The sequence below is a fragment of the Eurosta solidaginis genome, chromosome 1, assembly GCF_040869045.1.
Source record: "Eurosta solidaginis isolate ZX-2024a chromosome 1, ASM4086904v1, whole genome shotgun sequence".
NCBI classification, from domain to species: Eukaryota; Metazoa; Arthropoda; class Insecta; order Diptera; family Tephritidae; genus Eurosta; species Eurosta solidaginis.
In genome coordinates, this window is record NC_090319.1 from 261,602,742 (window position 1) to 261,621,622 (window position 18,881).

Genomic DNA, 18,881 nt, shown 5'->3' on the forward strand with positions numbered 1-18,881 from the left:
AAGTGGTTTTGAAATATGCGCATAGTCCTTTATAAACCTACGGTAATAGCCCGAAAGACCCAAAAAGGACCGTAGAGATCTTAAAGATTTCAGCTGTTGGTAATTTACGATGGCATCTACTTTACTAGGACATGTTTGAATTCCTTTATGCGAGACTGTGAAACCTAAAAATTCGACTTCGTTCCTAAAAAATTTAGATTTTTCTAAGGACACTCGCATTCCTGCTCGCTCGATTTTCTTTAGAATGGAATCGACATGCCTATAATGGGAACTTTCGTCTGGTGAGAAAATGATGATGTCATCAACGTAAACGTGACATATTTTCCCAATGTCTTCACGCAAAATGTCATCTATTGCCCTTTGAAATATGCTTGGCGCATTTTTCAAGCCAAATGGCAAACGGCAAAACTCATACTTGCCATTGTTTACGCTGAATGCTGTTTTGCACCTATCTTTCTCTCGAAGGCAAATCTGGTGGAACGCTGATTTAAGATCGAGTGTCGTAAATAACTTGGACTTACCTAAATTTGAGAGTATTACTGTAGTATCTGGGATTGGATATTTGTCAGATGTAGTATGTTCATTTAGCTTCCGAAAGTCGATGACCATTCTCAACTTTTGGTTTCCGTCATCATCTAACCCTTTCTTTGAAACTACATGAACAGGCGAGTTATAGGGTGAATATGATTTCCTTATTATGCCGTCTTTAAGTAGGGACTCAATTTCGTTGTTAATAAAATTCGATACTGATATTGGGTAAGGATAGCTTCTTGAATAAATTGGCTTATCAGTTACCATGTCTATACTTGCTATTACATTTGTGTTATACGGAAGAGCTCTATTGGGGTTCGCAAATGCGTTAAAATTATTTTGTTTAAGTGTTTCAATACTACAAGGTGTTTCAATTTTTTTAGTATGAGCCATGTTAACTTCCTGACATTGAAAAAAGTTGAGATTCTCTTTTCCGTTTTTATGGAAAATCAGTCCAGCTTTTGTGTCAATATTTGCCTCGATATCTTTCAACAAATCATATCCAATGATTCCATCAAAAGTATCTAATTGGGGTAATATATAAAAAGTAGCAGTCGTTCCTAGAATATTGACTTTACATTTCTCAGAAATTTTATTTACACCATTTATAGATCTTAGTTGAAAGGGATATTGTGTGGCGGTTATTCCTTTCAAAAAACCATATTTTTTTATGTAATTTTTCGCGGTTCCCGTGTCTATCAGAATTTTAAGAACTTGCCCATTAGGTAAAGTTCGAGTAATGAAGGGCAAGTTCGACCTTAGCCTAAAAAATTTATCTCATCTAGAGGCTGATTATCTTCCATTTCGGAGTAGTATGGTTCATTCGACAAAGGGTCTTCGTACCCGTCCACTGCCGTGGAAAATGAATTATTTTCCATAGCGTTAATACGTTGCAGTTTGTTAAAGGGTGCTTGAGTGGAGGTAGTGTTATTGTAAGGTTTCTTGAATTGTTGTTGAGGTTGGGCAAAGTTGTTGGCTTGTTGCCGCGTCCGCTGTTGATGAGATTTTAGTCGATTTGAACTATTTCCCTGTTGAAATGTTTGTTGGCGATTTCGCTGTTCGAAAGGATTGTTTCTGATTTGAGGATTTCTTCTGAAACAAGAGGTTCCCTGATCTATTTCCATTGGAACGGGGTATTGTGCTGAACTGCTTGGATTTGATCGATTTGGATGAGGAGGAGTATTAGAAAATGGGGTACTTTGATGTACTTGTGGCAATCTTCCCGAGGCATATGTATGCGCGAAGTTATATCTGTCTCGATTATGTTGCAACTCTTGCGCTGCAGCTAGTGCACTGGGTAAGTCTGGGGGGTTCGCAGAGAAAAGGGTATCGCAATCGGCGCCTGAGACCGGAAATGAATACCCTTAAAGCGTTTTCCCTAGCCTTTACATTAAACGCATTGCAAAGTTCCTCATTACTGCTATATGTCATAATATTTTTGTTTAGAATCAAAGTAAGTTGCCTATCAACTACATCATAATATTCACTAATAGACACTTGTCCCTGCACCAATATATTGAGCTGATTTTCTGATATGTGGAGTGGTCGTTTATCTGCATATAATTGGTCTAACTTAGAAATAATGGCTTTAAAGTTTAGCGGAGTGTTAAAAGCGCTAAGATTTTCGTTAGCTGCCGACGTTATTTTGTTACGCAAAATACCCATGGCAATATAATATGGCTCCGAGCCCTCGGTATAATAGTTTATCGCGAACCTAGCTGCTTCCCTCCATGCTGGATATTCAGATATTTTACCCCTAAATTCTGGTAGAGACTTAATCAAATTAAGATCCGTATGGCTACTTTGCGTACCTGCAAAAATAGTTACGGGACTGAAAACTTCTACTCTTTTAGGTATAATACTCTGAAAATCACGTCTTAGCTCTGCTAATTGTTCCCTAAAGTTCTCTTCAACCACTTCTACTGTCGACGCCAGTAAACTAGCCACTGCATTTCTATCCATTTTTTTATTAACATTTTTTGTAGAAACACTATAAATTTTTTATAATAATGATAATTGGAATATAGATATTTATTAATGCAATTCTTAAAACTAATAATTTTTTATACGTACATATATATCGAAGTAACGAGGGTCCTGTTGATTGGTGAAGTATTTCGTCCTGCGATTTACAGATGCCACTTCCAGATTTTTTTTAATTTAGAGGGTGCCTTTAGTTTTTAAATCAACGTCTTTTTTTAGAAAAATGTCTGTTTGAAGATGTTCATCACAATTTAATAATTATTGTTTTAGCGTATTGTATTTGTATTCAGTGTTTTTTTTGTACCTTTCTTTTATTTAAATAATTCAGAATTTACCGTCAAAACGAAATTTTTTCACAACTATTTAATTTTCCTCTTCTCTAGAATATTGTTGGTTGCTTTTCTGCCACTTTTTATATGCTTTTTTTTACACTGTCTATTTTCCTAATATCCTTTAAATTAATATGCTTGTTCTTATATTTTTAAGGATAGGTATTTATTTCGAAGTTGTTTCACTAATTTTTATTTGAATTTACTGTTTGTTTTCACTTATCCTTTTTCAAGGATTTTTATTTTAGATAACGTTTTTCAAACATTGGTTTATTTTATAAGGATGATTTTATTTTCCTTTTTCTGTACACTTTTTTTTTTTTAAATAGCTTTTAAGTTAATATATTTTAACTATTCAGTAATTTTTCTTTGAATTTACTTTTTTTTCACACTTCCTTGAAGGACATTCACTTCATTTAAAGTTTTTCCGAACACTGGTTTATTTTAATGGTCAAGGATATAGCTTTTTAAAAACACTTATGTCTTGCACTGTCTTGTTTTTAATTATAACCCTTATTTAAAGGATATATCAATTTTTTTTAAAGCACTCGCACTGTTTTTTATTTTATTTGATTTTAATTTTTTTTTTATTGTAATCCTTCTTTAAAGGATATGTGTATTTTTTATACTCTTGGGTTTGCACTATAGTTGGGCGCCAGTTATGCAGGTCCTTATGGTCCTTGCTTTTCTTAAATAAATAACACAACACAACACTTTATTTTAATACACTTTAACACTTTATTTAAAATAACTTTAAATATTTAGCAACTAATTAGTTGACCGTGCAACTTCTCTGATTAAACTGAATTACCCTCGAAAGGCAATGATGCCTCCTTAAATACCTTTCCTAATGCCATTCTGCTGCTGCTGTTATCATATGTAAAACGGTCGCACATTCAGTTGTTGTTGCTAGCGCATGTGATGCTATGATAAGTGCAAGTTGCTAGGTAAGTGCAAGCAGCGACGTCGCGCGATCAGTTTTAACGCTTCTCTTTATGCCTGCCTACGACCATCACGTTGCTATGGTAAGCAAGCGCAAGCAGTGACATTGTGCAGTGCGTTGCTGGGCTGGATATTAAACCTGCCGTTGCTATGATAGAACCACGCGCGATTACTTGTTCTACCGTTGGGTTGCATACCAAGCCCGTGCATATGATGTTGCTATGCTGTGATCGTATGCAGTGGGTTGTTATGCTGTTGGCTTGCATATGATGTTACTATGGTAGCGTCACGTAGTGCTTTTGTGCGATTAGTTGCGCTGTTGTTGGGCAAGCTCTGTTAGACAAGCGATGGGCATTTGAGTTGGATTGTTGTTAGGCAAGCGATGATCATTTGTTGGTTTGTTTTGCTCTGCATCAATTGACCTTGCCATTTGACTTGGTTGCTAATTAGTTGTTTGAGGCTACGTAGAGAAGCTAGGCATATTGTTCACTTAGCAGAGATGTGCAATAGGCATCATAACTTAACTTGTACAAATCACAACAACGAAGCGCGCTTTTGGTAAATTTTTGTTAAATGTAACAATAAATAAATAAACAAATAAAGAATATTATTAATGCATTCCTCTTCTACCTAAGAAGTGATTGTGTAAAATTGCAAGGCACTTAATTCTGCCTAGCTGCGGATGCTCCTCGAGGACAAGCCTCTTCGTAGACATTATCTAGCGCAAAGTTCTATTCCATGGATTTCTGCATAAAAAATAGTGGGGCATTGATATAAAGCTATTTTTTGCAAAGATATAGCTTATTTTATTCGTCCACGACCCTTTTTAAAATCGTTAATATAAAAGTGGGCGTGGTCCTCAACCGATTACGTTAATTTTTCTTCAAAGCATTCCTTATAGTAAAGGCAACCTCTCTGCCGAATCTTATTACGACAGGTTTAACGATTTTTGATTTATGATTAATAATATTTGTAAAATTGATTTTATCACAAGTGGGCGGTGCCAAGCCCATTGTAAACAATTTTTTTTAATTTTTCGAAGTCTCAACATCAGTCCACACGTCAAATTTCAACATTCTAGGTGTATTATTTACTAAATAATCAAGTTTTTTGTGTTTTCCAAAATGTTATATATATAAAAAGTGGGCGTGGTTATCATCCGATTTCGCTCATTTTCAATACCAATCTATTCTGGGTACAGATAAACTCGCGTACCAAATTTGGTGAAGATATCTCAATATATACTCAAGTTATCGTGTTAACGGACAGACGGACGGACGGACATGGCTCAATCAAATTGTTTTTCGATATTGATGATTTTGATATAAGGAAGTCTATATCTATCTCGATTCCTTTATACCTGTACAAGTAACCGTTATCCAATCAACGTTATAATACCATGTGTACAAGTACAGCTGGGTATAAAAAAATATAACTTAATTGAAGAAATTCGATTGAAATTGCCTCAGCTATTTTTCTTTTCACTGCTGTGAGAATAAACCCAGCAGAATCATACATGCCTTACTGTTGTCTGCATTTGCAAAATCGCTATATCCGCATCGGGCAGCGACTTATCGCTGTAGTCGGGATGTATTAGCAAATTGCGTAAATCACGTGAAACAACACCTACCTCGCCATAATTTTCCAAATTGTGACGTCCCAAATAGACAACCACTTGCGAGGCTTTAAGTGACTTCAATTTAAAACAATGCGCCGCAGTAATAACGGTATTCGCTGACACCAACGAACCGCCACATAAAAATCTCAAACCGGATGATTGCTTACGATAAATCGCTGCCAACCAAGGAAATTGTCCACGTGAAAGTTCTACACCACCATGAATGAACGGTGTTACGGTGTTGCCTTCCACACCGCATTGCGTAAAATTTTTTCCAGATGTTGGGATCTGTAAGCGTGTCTCAGGCAATGAAATCGCTGGCGGAGTTGTAGATGCTGTTGCTTGTTGTATAACTTTCGAAAGAAATGGATTCGAACTTTGTAAAGGATTGTATATACTATCTACAGCAGTCTGCGTCAGAACACTTGGTCTTACAAATTGTGATTGCTGTTTATTTGTTGGATTTTGTGCAGAAATGCGATTAATATTCTGACTTGGAAATGTGTTAGTGGGTATGGTATAAATCAGTCCAGCTGCAAAATTATTATTATTCACTGAATTCGTGCCGCGTATTGTTGTTGTATGTAATGTATGTTGTAGATCTAGAACAGTGCTTGGTGGTGTATCTGCAAAAAAATTTTATATACACGTCTATTAATTAATAATATGTTTATTAATGAGCAATTCGTATTATAATACAGTAAATAAATGTTTCGAAGATAAATTTAACTGGGTGATTAAATTTCCTGACAAAAACTAATAACTAATTACTCACATTCAGGTGCCAAGCAAACGTCCAATCCATTAATCGCAATGCGCGTCAATTTAGGTAATACATTTGGTGTGGGAAAATCCACACGATACAAAATGGGTAAACCACGTTCCAAATTATTAATAGTAGCTTGTTGGTCTTGATAGAGCGATAAACGGCCATAGTAATTCTGTAAGTATGTGTAAATAAAAGATTAATGATTTGTATTGTTAGAAACACAAATGTATATATTTACATAAATATGTATACATGTCTTTAAGTTCAGTGTAATAAGAGTTTTCTAGTCTAGATCACACGATGACTTAAATAGAGCAACGTAGAAATTTTTCGTCATTTTAAACTGTATACTGTAGAAGAAAAAAGGATAAACTCACCAAAATGATCATGGTCACAAGTTGAATCGATTTATCCATGCAAGTTCCAGCTTAAAAAGAAAACAGTTCGATCATGTCATGATCGACGGCAGGTAAAGTTACAGTGTCCTGGATGTCCGCACTAATCGAGATCCAAAGACACGTGCACTGCTCTGCGCACCGCTGTGACACAAAGAAAGTTTGCCATCAAAAAACTGTTCATAAAACAGATGATTACTTCAACGGGCTCCCACACCTGCTTACTGAGAACAATTCGATACAATGAGAAATGACACGCTGCCTCGAAAAAAGTTAAGTTTCTTTATTTTCACGTTTGGGTGCGGCAACGCGCCTTAAGTTGGAGCGTTATCGTAACGCAAAGAAGGAAAATGGAAGCCAAGGAAAAAACGAGAGGCAAGGCGGTGTCAATGCGAGGAGCTTCAGATGCTGGCTGATAGGAATAATAATCAAAAACATCCGGGGGATATGTAAGGGTTACAAAAACGGGGCAGATTTATGTAGGAATGATAATGACGACCTGGCAACTGGCGTACAGAGTGAGCTTAACTTGTAGAGTGAGCACTTCTCGTCACTGTTAGCTACCAAGGGAGAAGACGAACCTGATACCCCAATCGCCGATTATGGAAAACACGGTCCGGCACCCGGCCATGTCAAAATGAGAACGGCAATATCCCGACTAAAAGTCGCAAGGTGCCAATGAGGGGATACCCACCGAGCTGTTCAAACATGGAAGCGAAGGGTTGGTAAAGAGCCTGCATGAACTCTAATGCAAAATATGGTCGGACGAGCACATGCCTCCAAATTGAATGAAGATCTATACTCGAATCATTTGGTACTCCAGCAAAGTCCATGGAGACACTTGACGCTATTTTTCAGCTGTGCATATGTCTAGCTACTTCCCTCACTATCCCATGATCTTTTGGTCTGTCATCTTGAGTTGTTTAAAAACAAACCAGATTTAATTTTTGTTTCTGAAATATGGATATACTCTCATGAAATACGAGACTTTACGATACGTGACAATACTTTTTTTGCTAACACTAATGACCAATATTCTGCAGGTGGTGTTGGAGTTTTTGTTTGAAATATTTACCAGTGTGAATGTGTCGAGTATAACATTACAGGCGCAGATATTTTAGAGATCTCCTTAATCATATCTGACAAAGTTTTTAATTTCATGTGATTACATTCGGTTTCTGCACAGACATTTTTGGAAGAGTTTTCAACTCTTCTTTGTAACGAGAATTCAGGCAATTTCATTATTTTAGGTGACTTTAATTTGGATATCCTCAGACTGAGTGATACAACTGATAACTACCTAACGCTTATGGCTAATCATTAGGCCGGGTCGATTTGTGGGGAGGCAAAAAATCGCCCATTGCTCTGTGAAAATCATATTCTAGGGATCAAAATAAGAAACTTTGCCGAAGGAACCATACCTGCAAAACGAATTCTGATGTCCCCCCTCCCCTTTGGGTCGTAGGGGCACATTTTGAAAAATCCCACTTTGAAATGCCTATGTTTTTCCTTTTTGGAGTTTATTTTTCTCTTTAGAAATTTATTTAGTCAGAATATATGTAAATGAAAAAATGAATTTAACTTAGTAATAGAAAAGAAATTAAAAAAAATATTAGAAGTTAGCGTTTTTACAACCCCCTTTTAAAACCAAGGCATCACTGTGATGCATTTACATGCCGTAAACATAGTTGTGTGGGTTTTTTATTCAACCGTTTTAAAAAATGAAGGTATCACTGTGACACAATTGCATATCGTAAAATTGCTTGTGTTGTTTTTTTAAGCCACCACAAGACACAGCAGGTAGAATTGAAATTGCCCCTACCCAAAAGTTCAGCCCAAAAAGGGGGGAGGGGGGCGGGGGGACATCAGAATTCGTTTTAGAGGTATGGTACCTTCGGCAAAGTTTCTTATTTTGATCCCTAGAATACGATTTTCACAGAGCAATGAGCGATTTTTAAATCGACCCGCCCTACTAATCATGGTTTAATATCATTCTTAAATTTATCTACTCGTAGTGTTTCTGGAAGCTGCATCGACCATGTTTTTGGTCGCAGCAGCTGTAGTACTTTTAATAATATTTCCGGCATAAACCTTGATTTCAAAATTACAGATCATACTATGACTGGTATAGTAATAAATATTGCATGCAAAAAAAGCGCAAGTAGAAGTAATGTGAGTTTAAAATTCACCAAGATTAATTTCGGTTTGCTTAATCAAAGCCTACGGTTTGAGTCCTGGGGCATTTTTTGCTGAGGAAGACGTATCCAATGCATACCACATTTTTTTAAATACTTTTATAAGCCACATTCAGGCTGCAAGCTTCTCCGTCACTTCACCTAGATCTGATATAAAGTTAAACCCTTGGATCAGCAAGCAGTTGGTAAAAAAGATTCGCCTTAAAAACAAGCTTGGAAGAAAGAGCACTAAAAATCCTTCGAATACAAGGATTCGTAGTCGACATAGAGATCTATGTTGAAGGTTAAGAAAAGAAGTCCGATTGGAACGCGACAGTTTCTATCGAAAGGAATTCAGGTCGTCGTATGTAAACCCAAAAAAGGAATGGAATGTTATAAACAGCCTTTTAAATCTCCTAAAGCAATTGACTCATCAATTGTTTTATGCAATAGTGGCCTAAATATTTCTGATTCCACAACTGTAGCAAACCTTTTTAATAGTCACTTTTCAACAATCGGGCAAACTCATACAACTGCTTATACATACGAACTTTCAATGAATAACTCAGTTATTTCAAATTTAGGTAGTAGTTTTTTCTTTGAACCTTTTACTGGCACTGAATTACTGAAGATAGTAAAATCTTTGGACAACTCCAGATCTTGTGGCTTTGATGGTGTTTAAAATCAGATTTTGAAAAAGGCGCTTTAAATTTGTTGACATTTTAATTTATTTGTTTAACAAAAGCGTGTACTCTGTAACTTTTCCTACTGATTTAAAATGTGCTGTTGTCATTCCTTTATTTAAAAAGGGGAACAAAAAAAATATAAACAATTACCGACCACTCTCTTTACATTCTTCTATTTCCAAAACTTTTGAAAAGCTTGTTAAAAGTAGAATTCTTTCTTTTCTTAATAACAAAAAACTTTTCAGCTCAATGCAATACGGATTTAGATCTGGACTCTCAACAAAAGATGCCCTGGTGAGCTTTTGTTCCGTTATTTATGTCGAGTTAGACAAAAAGCAAAACTGTGGTGGCCTGTTTGTTGATATCACGAAAGCATTTGATTTGGTTGATCACCAAATACTGTTAGATAAATTGTATTCCGTAGGCTTTCGTGGCTTTATATACAATTGGCTGAAATCATATTTATCAGGAAGAATGCAGAAAGTAAAGGTTGGCAATTGTTTGAGCAATTCTATGACAACTACCTTAGGAGTACCCCAAGGGTCTGTGCTAAGTCCAATACTTTTCCTTGCTTATTTTAAATCTTTATTTCCTTGCCGTTCTATGGAAAGGTTACTGCTTTTGCAGACGACCTTGCCATAGCCTATAGTTCATCGAACTATCTGGATTTGGTAGCAGGCGTTAACTTCGATGTTCATTTGTTGACAGTGTGGTTTGCTAAAAATATACTGATCGTCAGCAAGAAAACTCAACTGATGTATTTCAATTTACATCAAAGAACCTCACCTGATATTGCCATTATATTCCACGCAACTGACTGCAGACTTTTCGCTCTTAGCAATATGTCGTGCTCTGACACATCGTTTAATCATGAAAAAATTGTAGCGATAAGTGTTTCCCAATTGAAAGAGTTGATACCATCTAATATCTGGGTGTTTCTGTGGACCAATCCTTAAGTTGGTCAAACATATTTCTCGCCTGAAGGCATACATGCGATCTACTGTGCGCTATTTTTATAGTCTAAGGAATATATGTTCAAACGCAACGCTTAAGACGCTTTATTACGCTTTGGTTCACTTTAAGCTTCAATATGGCATATGCTGCTGGGGTGGTGCGTCTTACAGTAAAATCCAGCAACTTTTTACTATTCGAAAATGTGTCATAAGGAAAATATGTAATGTGAACCGTTTCCACCAAAGCATGGAGTTGTGTAGACAGCTGAAAATTCTTCCAGTAAAACACATGTACTATTACAAAACTTTAGAAATATTCTTTATTCCTTGTGGGTATTTACGCAGCCTAGTCACGAATAATTATAATTTGAGGCAAAACTCACTCGGACTTGTTGTTGTTTCCACATCTCGTACTACCCGTTATAATAACTTTTTTACTATTGTATCTTGTAAAGCTTTCAATACGCTACCTGCGTCTATAAGTGTCATTAGAAATATGCTTGAATTTTTAAAAAAATATCAAATCTTTTTACGACGACATCAAAACTTTGCTGAACCCTACCGCTTAGGAATTTAAAATCAATTGCTATTTTCTATTGTTCTACATTTTATTTTGCATTTTGTAACTTTAACTTCAACTTAGGTTATAAATTATTAACTATTTTCACCCCACACACATTTGTGTATATTCATTAATTTATTTTGAGATGGCATCCAAAACTAAAGTTTTAGATAACTTTATAGAATGCCTTACTTTTCTTTCAATTTCAATGTATTAATTTAAGTGGCAACTTTATACATGTAAACATGTAAAAAATATTTTGATTTAAATGAAAATGAATAAATCTAATCTAATCTAATTTTATTCCCTTTTTCATGATTGACTTTCTGTCTTGCTGTCCTGCCTTGGACTATTTGGATAGAATTTCAGTTAATCCAAGGTTGAGAGTTTCTGCCTTGGTTAACCTCACGTACCGGCAAGTTCAATCTTGGTTTAAATTCTTCTTCAGTATTTCATTTACCATTAGTACATGAGTGATATTTTTTTATTCAATACAAGCGTACCCGTGTTACATTGCCCCACCCGAAAATCGGTTTGCCTATATTTGAAAAGTAGTTCTCCCTTCCACCTATCACTCTCTATCCCATCTTTTTCCACTTTTTCTTACATTTCTCCTCGTTATTTCATTCGCACTCCCATTCTCAACTTCCACTTCTTCTCCTACTCTCACTCCCATTCTCATTCGCTCTACCTCTTCAGCTGAATTTGCTCATATATGGAATCACTATATCAATTATATAATTCTTCCTTAAAAAATAAGGAAAGGCGTGGCACCTTGTACATTTCCTAAATTCTATAAAGATTAAAACATAGAGTATATGTATTTGAATTTTAATAGTATAAGCCAAAAAAGCTCGAATTTTTTAGAAAATTAAATATACATATATTATCTGGGGGAATGGAACCGCCCACTTTTCCAAACTTTTATGTAGCTAGTAAAATAACCTACGGTGAAAATTTCATCAAAATCGGTTCAGAACTTTAGACACCTATAGGACACATACACACAAACAGACACATCCATTCTTGTTTACAGATGGGGTATTCCATAATTACGGGTGGGTTATTTTGACTCGATTTTGGCTGAAACTTCACGTAACTGGTAGTAATAGCAGTTATTTAGTTACGTCATTTGAAGGCAAATAGTCATTCGGTACAAAGCTCATAAGATATAAATTTGCACAAAGAAAAAAATTAGCAATTTCTAAGCTTGCCGGTGGGAATACGAAATTACTCGCTTATACAAGTGATGACTTTATTTCCAGTTTGAGACAAACTATAAAAATGTTTTCAAAATTACCTTTGTAGCTTGAAGCGACTTTTATATTTCACTAAGAAAAAATAGAAGCTTATTTTAGCATGTGACGTGAAAACTTCATGTGGAAGAGAGAGCGAAGAAAGCCTCCGCGGCACTGTATGCATGCCAGAGGATGCTAGGATGCACGTGGGGCCTATCACCCAAACTCTTTCATACTTTAAAATTGGGTTCTTGTTTGGTTGACAGCCACACAAAAAGTACGTATATCAAAAAACTTAAGAGGGTATGCAGATTATCGATGATTAGCATAACAGGAGCTTAATGCTCCCTACCCCGACAGCAGCATTACACGGAGTTATTCTATAACATATGACCTGGCACCTGATTAGGTTCTTCGTTTGGTCGTCGAACAAATTCTTGCAACACTATGGTCTTTACTGACCGACCAGTTCAACCTAACCTAGCATGTGACGGTTAGGACAAGTTGCATTGAAATCACATAATAGGTGAATGACTTCCAACCGAGTGCTTAGCTGTACATATTTAGCTTATCTTTGACAAAACTTAAAACACTTAATAAAATAGGATTCCTAGATAGTTCGTATGACTGCTTCACGTTTAACATGCAATAAAAGACAATCATTTCATTCCATTTTCTTATCCGTGGCGTCTTCTCTGGCCGAATGACCTATATACATATTTTTTTTAAGTAATATAGAACGCTAAATTACAAAATCTTATAAGCATAGTGTGCGGTATTTCCGGATGCACAATATTTTCTACATTCATATTCTATTTATATTTTTTTGCTAAATTTTAACCTTTTTAGTTAACTTGGAGTTACTTACACATTGTTTTTTCCAAATATTGTGGGTTCGCCCAAATGCACGACAAAAAAGTTAACTAACATTCTAAAGGCATGCAATTTATAAAGCTTGAATAAATAAGAAAAAATAATAATTTAAGACAAAATCTTGGACACCGGTCAGGCAGCTAATATATAGCTTGCTCCATTTTCATGGTTTTTTTTTTTTTTTTGTTCGACCTACATACTTAAATTTACTTCAATAGCTTTTTGGTTCAATCGCCTTTCAAACGGTTTCGAACGCCTAAAATACTCTCAAGAGTTCCGAAATTTTTTCAACAAACTTCTTTTGTTAGAAAATGCAACAAATTGTATATCATGTAGCCACTCTAATGTATAAAACGTGTTAAAATATATAGTTTCCCGCTCCAGACATGAGCAGTTAGGTACTTAAACAATGGACAACTAATATTTACACAACTAAGAAACTTGGATTTCGATTTGTTTGCGTACATTTACATACATACATACATATGTACATGTTCACGAAATTCGCTATAGATTTCGAGTTAAACCATTTTAATTATGTATGTGAGCGTAAGTCATAAATACGGACGTTTCTGGCGCTTTAATTTATTATATTTGTTTTCTTAAACAACTTTGCTTGTTTTAGTAATTAATTTAGCAAGAAACAAATGTGAATCAGGAAGGGAGGAGGTAGACTGCATTTATAAAGTGTTTAGTTAGAGCTAACATAATCAACTTGCCTTATTAAAACTAATACTAAACTGCTTTGTTCTCAATCGTTTTAGCTATAGCACTAATAGGTTCGTACTAGAGCCATTATGGGGCGGTTTTTCAGAACGGGCTTAAGCTCCAGTTAAAGTTGTCTAGAATTTAACCCTATATACCCTACCACTTCAGCCGCTTAAGCTGAGATTCGCAGCAAAATTTGATGTCAACTTTAACTGGAGTTTAGACCCGCATTGAGAAATTAAGTCTAAAAATTTCTGCCAATATTTTGTGAATAGTTGGAATTGATATGGCGTACTTTAGAATATTATTGTTGTAAACGGTGTAGATTCGTCCCGAGAAAAGAAAAGAGTAAATAAATATGGAAATGAAATAAACTTGTAGGTAAGTTAAGGCCAGTCTATCCTTGTTCTGGCTTAAAAAGGAAATGTTCAACACTTTCTATGTCTATGTATTAAATGGGCCTAGGCAGAGACGATTCATATTGGTAAGGAGATTAAGTTTGTGGGGAGCAAGCTTGACGGAACACCTTAACGATTTTTCAAGTTATTTTCCACGTTGAACTTCTCTGTATTAGCAAAAGGCAAGAGAACGCATGATGTTATTTAACAGGTATAACTCGGTCCCATCGGCGGCCACCGTGGTGTGATGGTAGCGTGCTCCGCCTATCACACCGTATGCCCTGGGTTCAACTCCCGGGCAAAGCAACATCAAAATTTTAGAAATAAGGTTTTTCAATTAGAAGAAAATTTTTCTAAGCGGGGTCGCCCCTCGGCAGTGTCTGGCAAGCGCTCCGAGTGTATTTCTGCCATGAAAAGCTCTCAGTGAAAACTCATCTGCCTTGCAGATGCCGTTCGGAGTCGGCATAAAATATGTAGGTCCCGTCCGGCCAATTTGTAGGGAAAAAGCAAGAGGAGCACGACGCAAATTGAAGAGAAGCTCGGCCTTAGATCTCTTCGGAGGTTATCGCGCCTTACATATATTTTTTTATTTTTTTAACTCGGTCCCATCAGTTTCCCACGTCTCTAGTTCAACAACAACACAGTTCCCAAAAACATCACTGTGATCTGTGATTCATACCACCACTGTCATGCATTGAGAGGCCAGTTCATTTAGCGACTATCTATTGCGTAATTAAATGAGCACATCCTGCCCTGAAGAGCTTTTGAATGAGTTTCAGAGTGAATTCCAGCATGCCATCGAGCAGCCCCTTTTATGGCTAAAATGAAAAACACAACAATGGTTCCGCAACCTTATAACAAAATAAAATGAAAGATCTTCAGGGTAGACACCACTGCTTACATTGCCATTAAGTTTGGAGCTTTTCCTGAAGAAGGCAGTGGATTCTGTGTCCAGAGTAGAAAAATCATCCAATTATTATCGCGCTAGAATTCTCATTGAGAACTTGAAAAAAGAAGAAGTAAATATAAAAAATATGAAAGGGAATACACTCAGAAAAAACGCTTATGAGGAAAAACACTTCCTAAAAGATTTTTTTAATTGAGAACTTTTCACTAACTTGAAAAAATATTTTGTTCATTTTTTTTTTTTTCAATCAAGAAAAATTGATTGAATATTTAGCAATCCTGGAATCGAATCCGTAACCATAATCGCAACTATATCCGTACCGAGACCTCAAATGATAGCTGGTATCCGGAACTGAAACTGGAAGCGACACTCGAGTCGAATCCGTAATCGTAATCGCAAATGGGAATCGTAATGGCAAACGAGAACCGAGAAACTGATCAGAAACCGAGCAAGAATCGGAAATAAAACATGAACAAAAACCGGATGCAGTACGAAAATTGTGGTCGAAACATGAGCTCAAACCGTAGCCGAATCGAGACCAAATCTGAAACATACTCGTAAATGAGGCCGGAATCGAATTCGAAACCATAGCCGAAAATGAAACGAAATCGAATCGAATGCTCGACTGAAACCGAAAATTAAACCAAGACCAAAAAAACGGACCGAAATATGAACTCCAAACGAAGACGAAACCGGAACTAAAGCCTTAACAAAACTAAACCACCACTGGAATGAACGCTGGACAAAACCAGCCACGGAGCAGAGCGATCGGTCAAAAAAGCATCGATATTTGAACATTGAAAACAATAATTATTCCATTAAACTACGATCTGTGGATGCTGCAGCATCGAAACATGGTATAAACCGAGATTGAAATATAACTATAACAAGTAAAGGTGTCTAAGTTCGGGTGTAATCGAACATTATATACTCAGCGTGAGCTTCAGTTGTACATTTCATTTCAGATAGATTACTTTTCTACATAACACGTGGCACCGCCCGTTTAAAAAAAAATGTCTCCCCATTTCCTCTTACAATAAAACTTGATAAGTGAAATATTATTTATTCGAAACTATTTTTTGCTAAGTTATAGCTTATTATTCTAGTCTACAGCCCTTTTAAACTTGTTTTATATCTAAGTTGCCGTGGTCTTTAACCGATCCCGTCTAGAAATATTTTCTGCTATAAGGAAAATATGTGTCAACAATTTCATTACGATATGTTAATTTGTCTTCGAATTATGGCTCCCGAAACAGTGAAAGTCATAAAAGGGGCGGTGCCACGCCCATTTTTTAAAATTTTAAGTTTTTCCTATTTACTGTTATAAATACATTTGGGATATGAAATACCATTGATATAAAGCTCTTTTTTGCAAAGATATAGCTTACTTTATTCGACCACGATCATATTAAAAATCTTTTATATAAAAGTGGGCGTGGTCCTTAACCGATTTCGTTAATTTTTCTTCCAAAGCATTCCTTATAGTAAAGGCAACATCTCTGCCGAATTTTGTTACGATAGTTTTAACGATTTTTGATTTATGATTAATAATATTTATAAAATTGAAAGCAAAAAATAACCCATAATGGTATCCGGAAGTGAAGCTGAAACCGTATACGACACGGCAACCGGAATCAAATCCGAAGATAAACCTGAAAATACAAACATTCAAATCTAAGCTGATAATACAAATGTCAATAAAATCAAAACGGGTACTAGGGTCGATTTACTGAAATCTAAATATATATATTAGCAGAATATTGATCGAAACATGCTTAGCATCCTTTTTCCTACATACTTTCTACAAACGTCTTAAGTCCACCTGCGACATTTCAATCCACTTACCGATTGAACTGGCATTTTCTGTGAGAAGCGTACACTCAGCCTTGTTGTTCCCATTGGTATATTGGGTATCGTAATGCGTCCAATATATTTATTACCATCGTTCATATACTGAAAATAGTTGGGGCAGGCTATGGCTGGCACTTGCTGAGCATAGCTATTCAGAGGTAATTGAAATGGTTGAGAAAACAAATGCAACACCACAAAAGTGGGCCAAATTTTGTTGGACATATTAAAAGATGGATTTTCACTTTTAAGTTAATTGTTTTATATATATAATATTTAGACTTATGATTTCTTTTATATATATATAGAAGTTTATACATATATATGTATATTATATCAGGTTTTTATATTTAATTTCGTTTTTGATAGATGTAAAGGATTATATTAAAAAAATGTTGCATAAGTTACATTTCTTGAGCCATTTTCAAAACTTTGCATTATTTGTGTTTTTTATAAACTTTATTTGTTTTTCCATTTTCTTTTATTTATATATACACAGAATTTGATTAAATTTATGTTATGTCAAGCTTTTCTATTATTCTCTAACTTATTCTATTTTCTATTTAGTTAGATTAAAGTAGACACTGTTATCACTAAATGCAATCTTGTTTCACACTTCACTGCATTTCATTGTTAATACAATTTATTTAAATTATTTGCTTCATTAATCTTTTGAATACATTGAACTTAGTTACAAATGTCACATTGACACTTTGGCAGCTTATTGCTTCATCGATCCGTGTTAGGCGATTTAAATCTCAACGCGGTGAGCGTCGCAAATTGAGTAAGTTTTCAGACAAGTTGAAAACTGATTCGTAGTCTCTTGAATGAAAAATTAATCCATTCATATGTATATTTGTATAAATAAACATTTCTCTTGATGAACGTAGGTTTAAATGTACTTTCGACTATGTTATCTTTTTTGCATCTCACGATTCAGGAGGCTTTGAGCTCGTCACACCCTTGTTTCGTAATCTGGGGGAAAAAATACTAATTACTAAGTATACATTTACTTAAATAGGAGCCCGAGGAGCTTTTTCAAGAACTTCTTAGAAGGCCAGAAATCACTTACGAAACTTGACTGTAATGCCTTGATATAGCAAACCAATTAAAGCAAAGAGTGTTCATTATATGAAAGCCTTCTGCTATGTCAGTATTAATTTCAGTAGAGAAACAAGTAAGGGTGTCCAAGTACGGGTGTAACCAAACATTTTATACTCAACGTGACTTTCAATTGTACGGCTCATTGCAGATAAATTACTTTTCTAATCCTACTGAGGCATATTTTAAATATACAACTAGTCCCTAAAAAGTAAGGGAGTCTAAGTTTGGTTGTAACCCACGTTGGATTTGCACTGCTGTTTATTTTACATATTTATTAACGCATCTTCACGGCCGCCGTGGTGTGATAGCAGCGTGCTCCGCCTACCATACCGAAGATCCTGTGTTCACCCGCCGGGCAAAGCAACATCAAACTTTTAGAAACAAGGTTTTTCAATTAGAAGATAATTTTTCTAAGCGGGGTCGCCCCTAGGCAGTTTTTGGCAAGCACTCAGTGCTTCATTGAAATTGACCTGCCTTGCAGATGCCGTGCGGAGTCTGCATAGAAACGAGTAGGCCCCGTCCTGCCAATTAGTAGGAAAATTTAAAAGGAGCACGACGCAAATTTGAAGAGAAGCTCGGCCTAAAATCTCTTTGGAGGTTATAGCTACTTATATTTATTTTTTATTTGTATTCCCTCTTACAATAAAATGTACAAAGTAAAATATCATTAATACAAAACTATTATTATTCTAATCTAAACATTTCCTGCTATAAGGAAAATATGTGTACCCAATCTTATTACTATTCGTTGTTTTTCTTCGAGTTATGGCTACCGAAATATAGAAAATTTCTTGGTCATAAAAGGGGCGGTACCACGCCAGTTTTAATAAATTTTAATTTTTCCCTTTTTTTATTTAGTTCCA

General features: G+C 35.6%; 1 protein-coding gene across 1 annotated transcript in view; it reads right to left on the bottom strand.

Moving 5' to 3' along the window:
• LOC137237227 (serine protease gd-like) overlaps nt 1-18,065 on the bottom strand; it is a 34,070-nt gene extending 16,005 nt beyond the window's left edge. Inside the window, exons 1-4 of the mRNA XM_067760624.1 lie at nt 17,987-18,065; nt 16,912-17,889; nt 6,179-6,344; nt 5,306-6,029 (exon numbers count right to left, since the gene is read on the bottom strand). Coding sequence (XP_067616725.1) covers nt 5,306-6,029; nt 6,179-6,344; nt 16,912-17,139 — 1,118 coding nt within the window. The 5' untranslated portion in view covers nt 17,140-17,889; nt 17,987-18,065. The remainder of the gene's footprint in view (nt 1-5,305; nt 6,030-6,178; nt 6,345-16,911; nt 17,890-17,986) is intronic.
• Nucleotides 18,066-18,881: the final 816 nt, after the last annotated feature.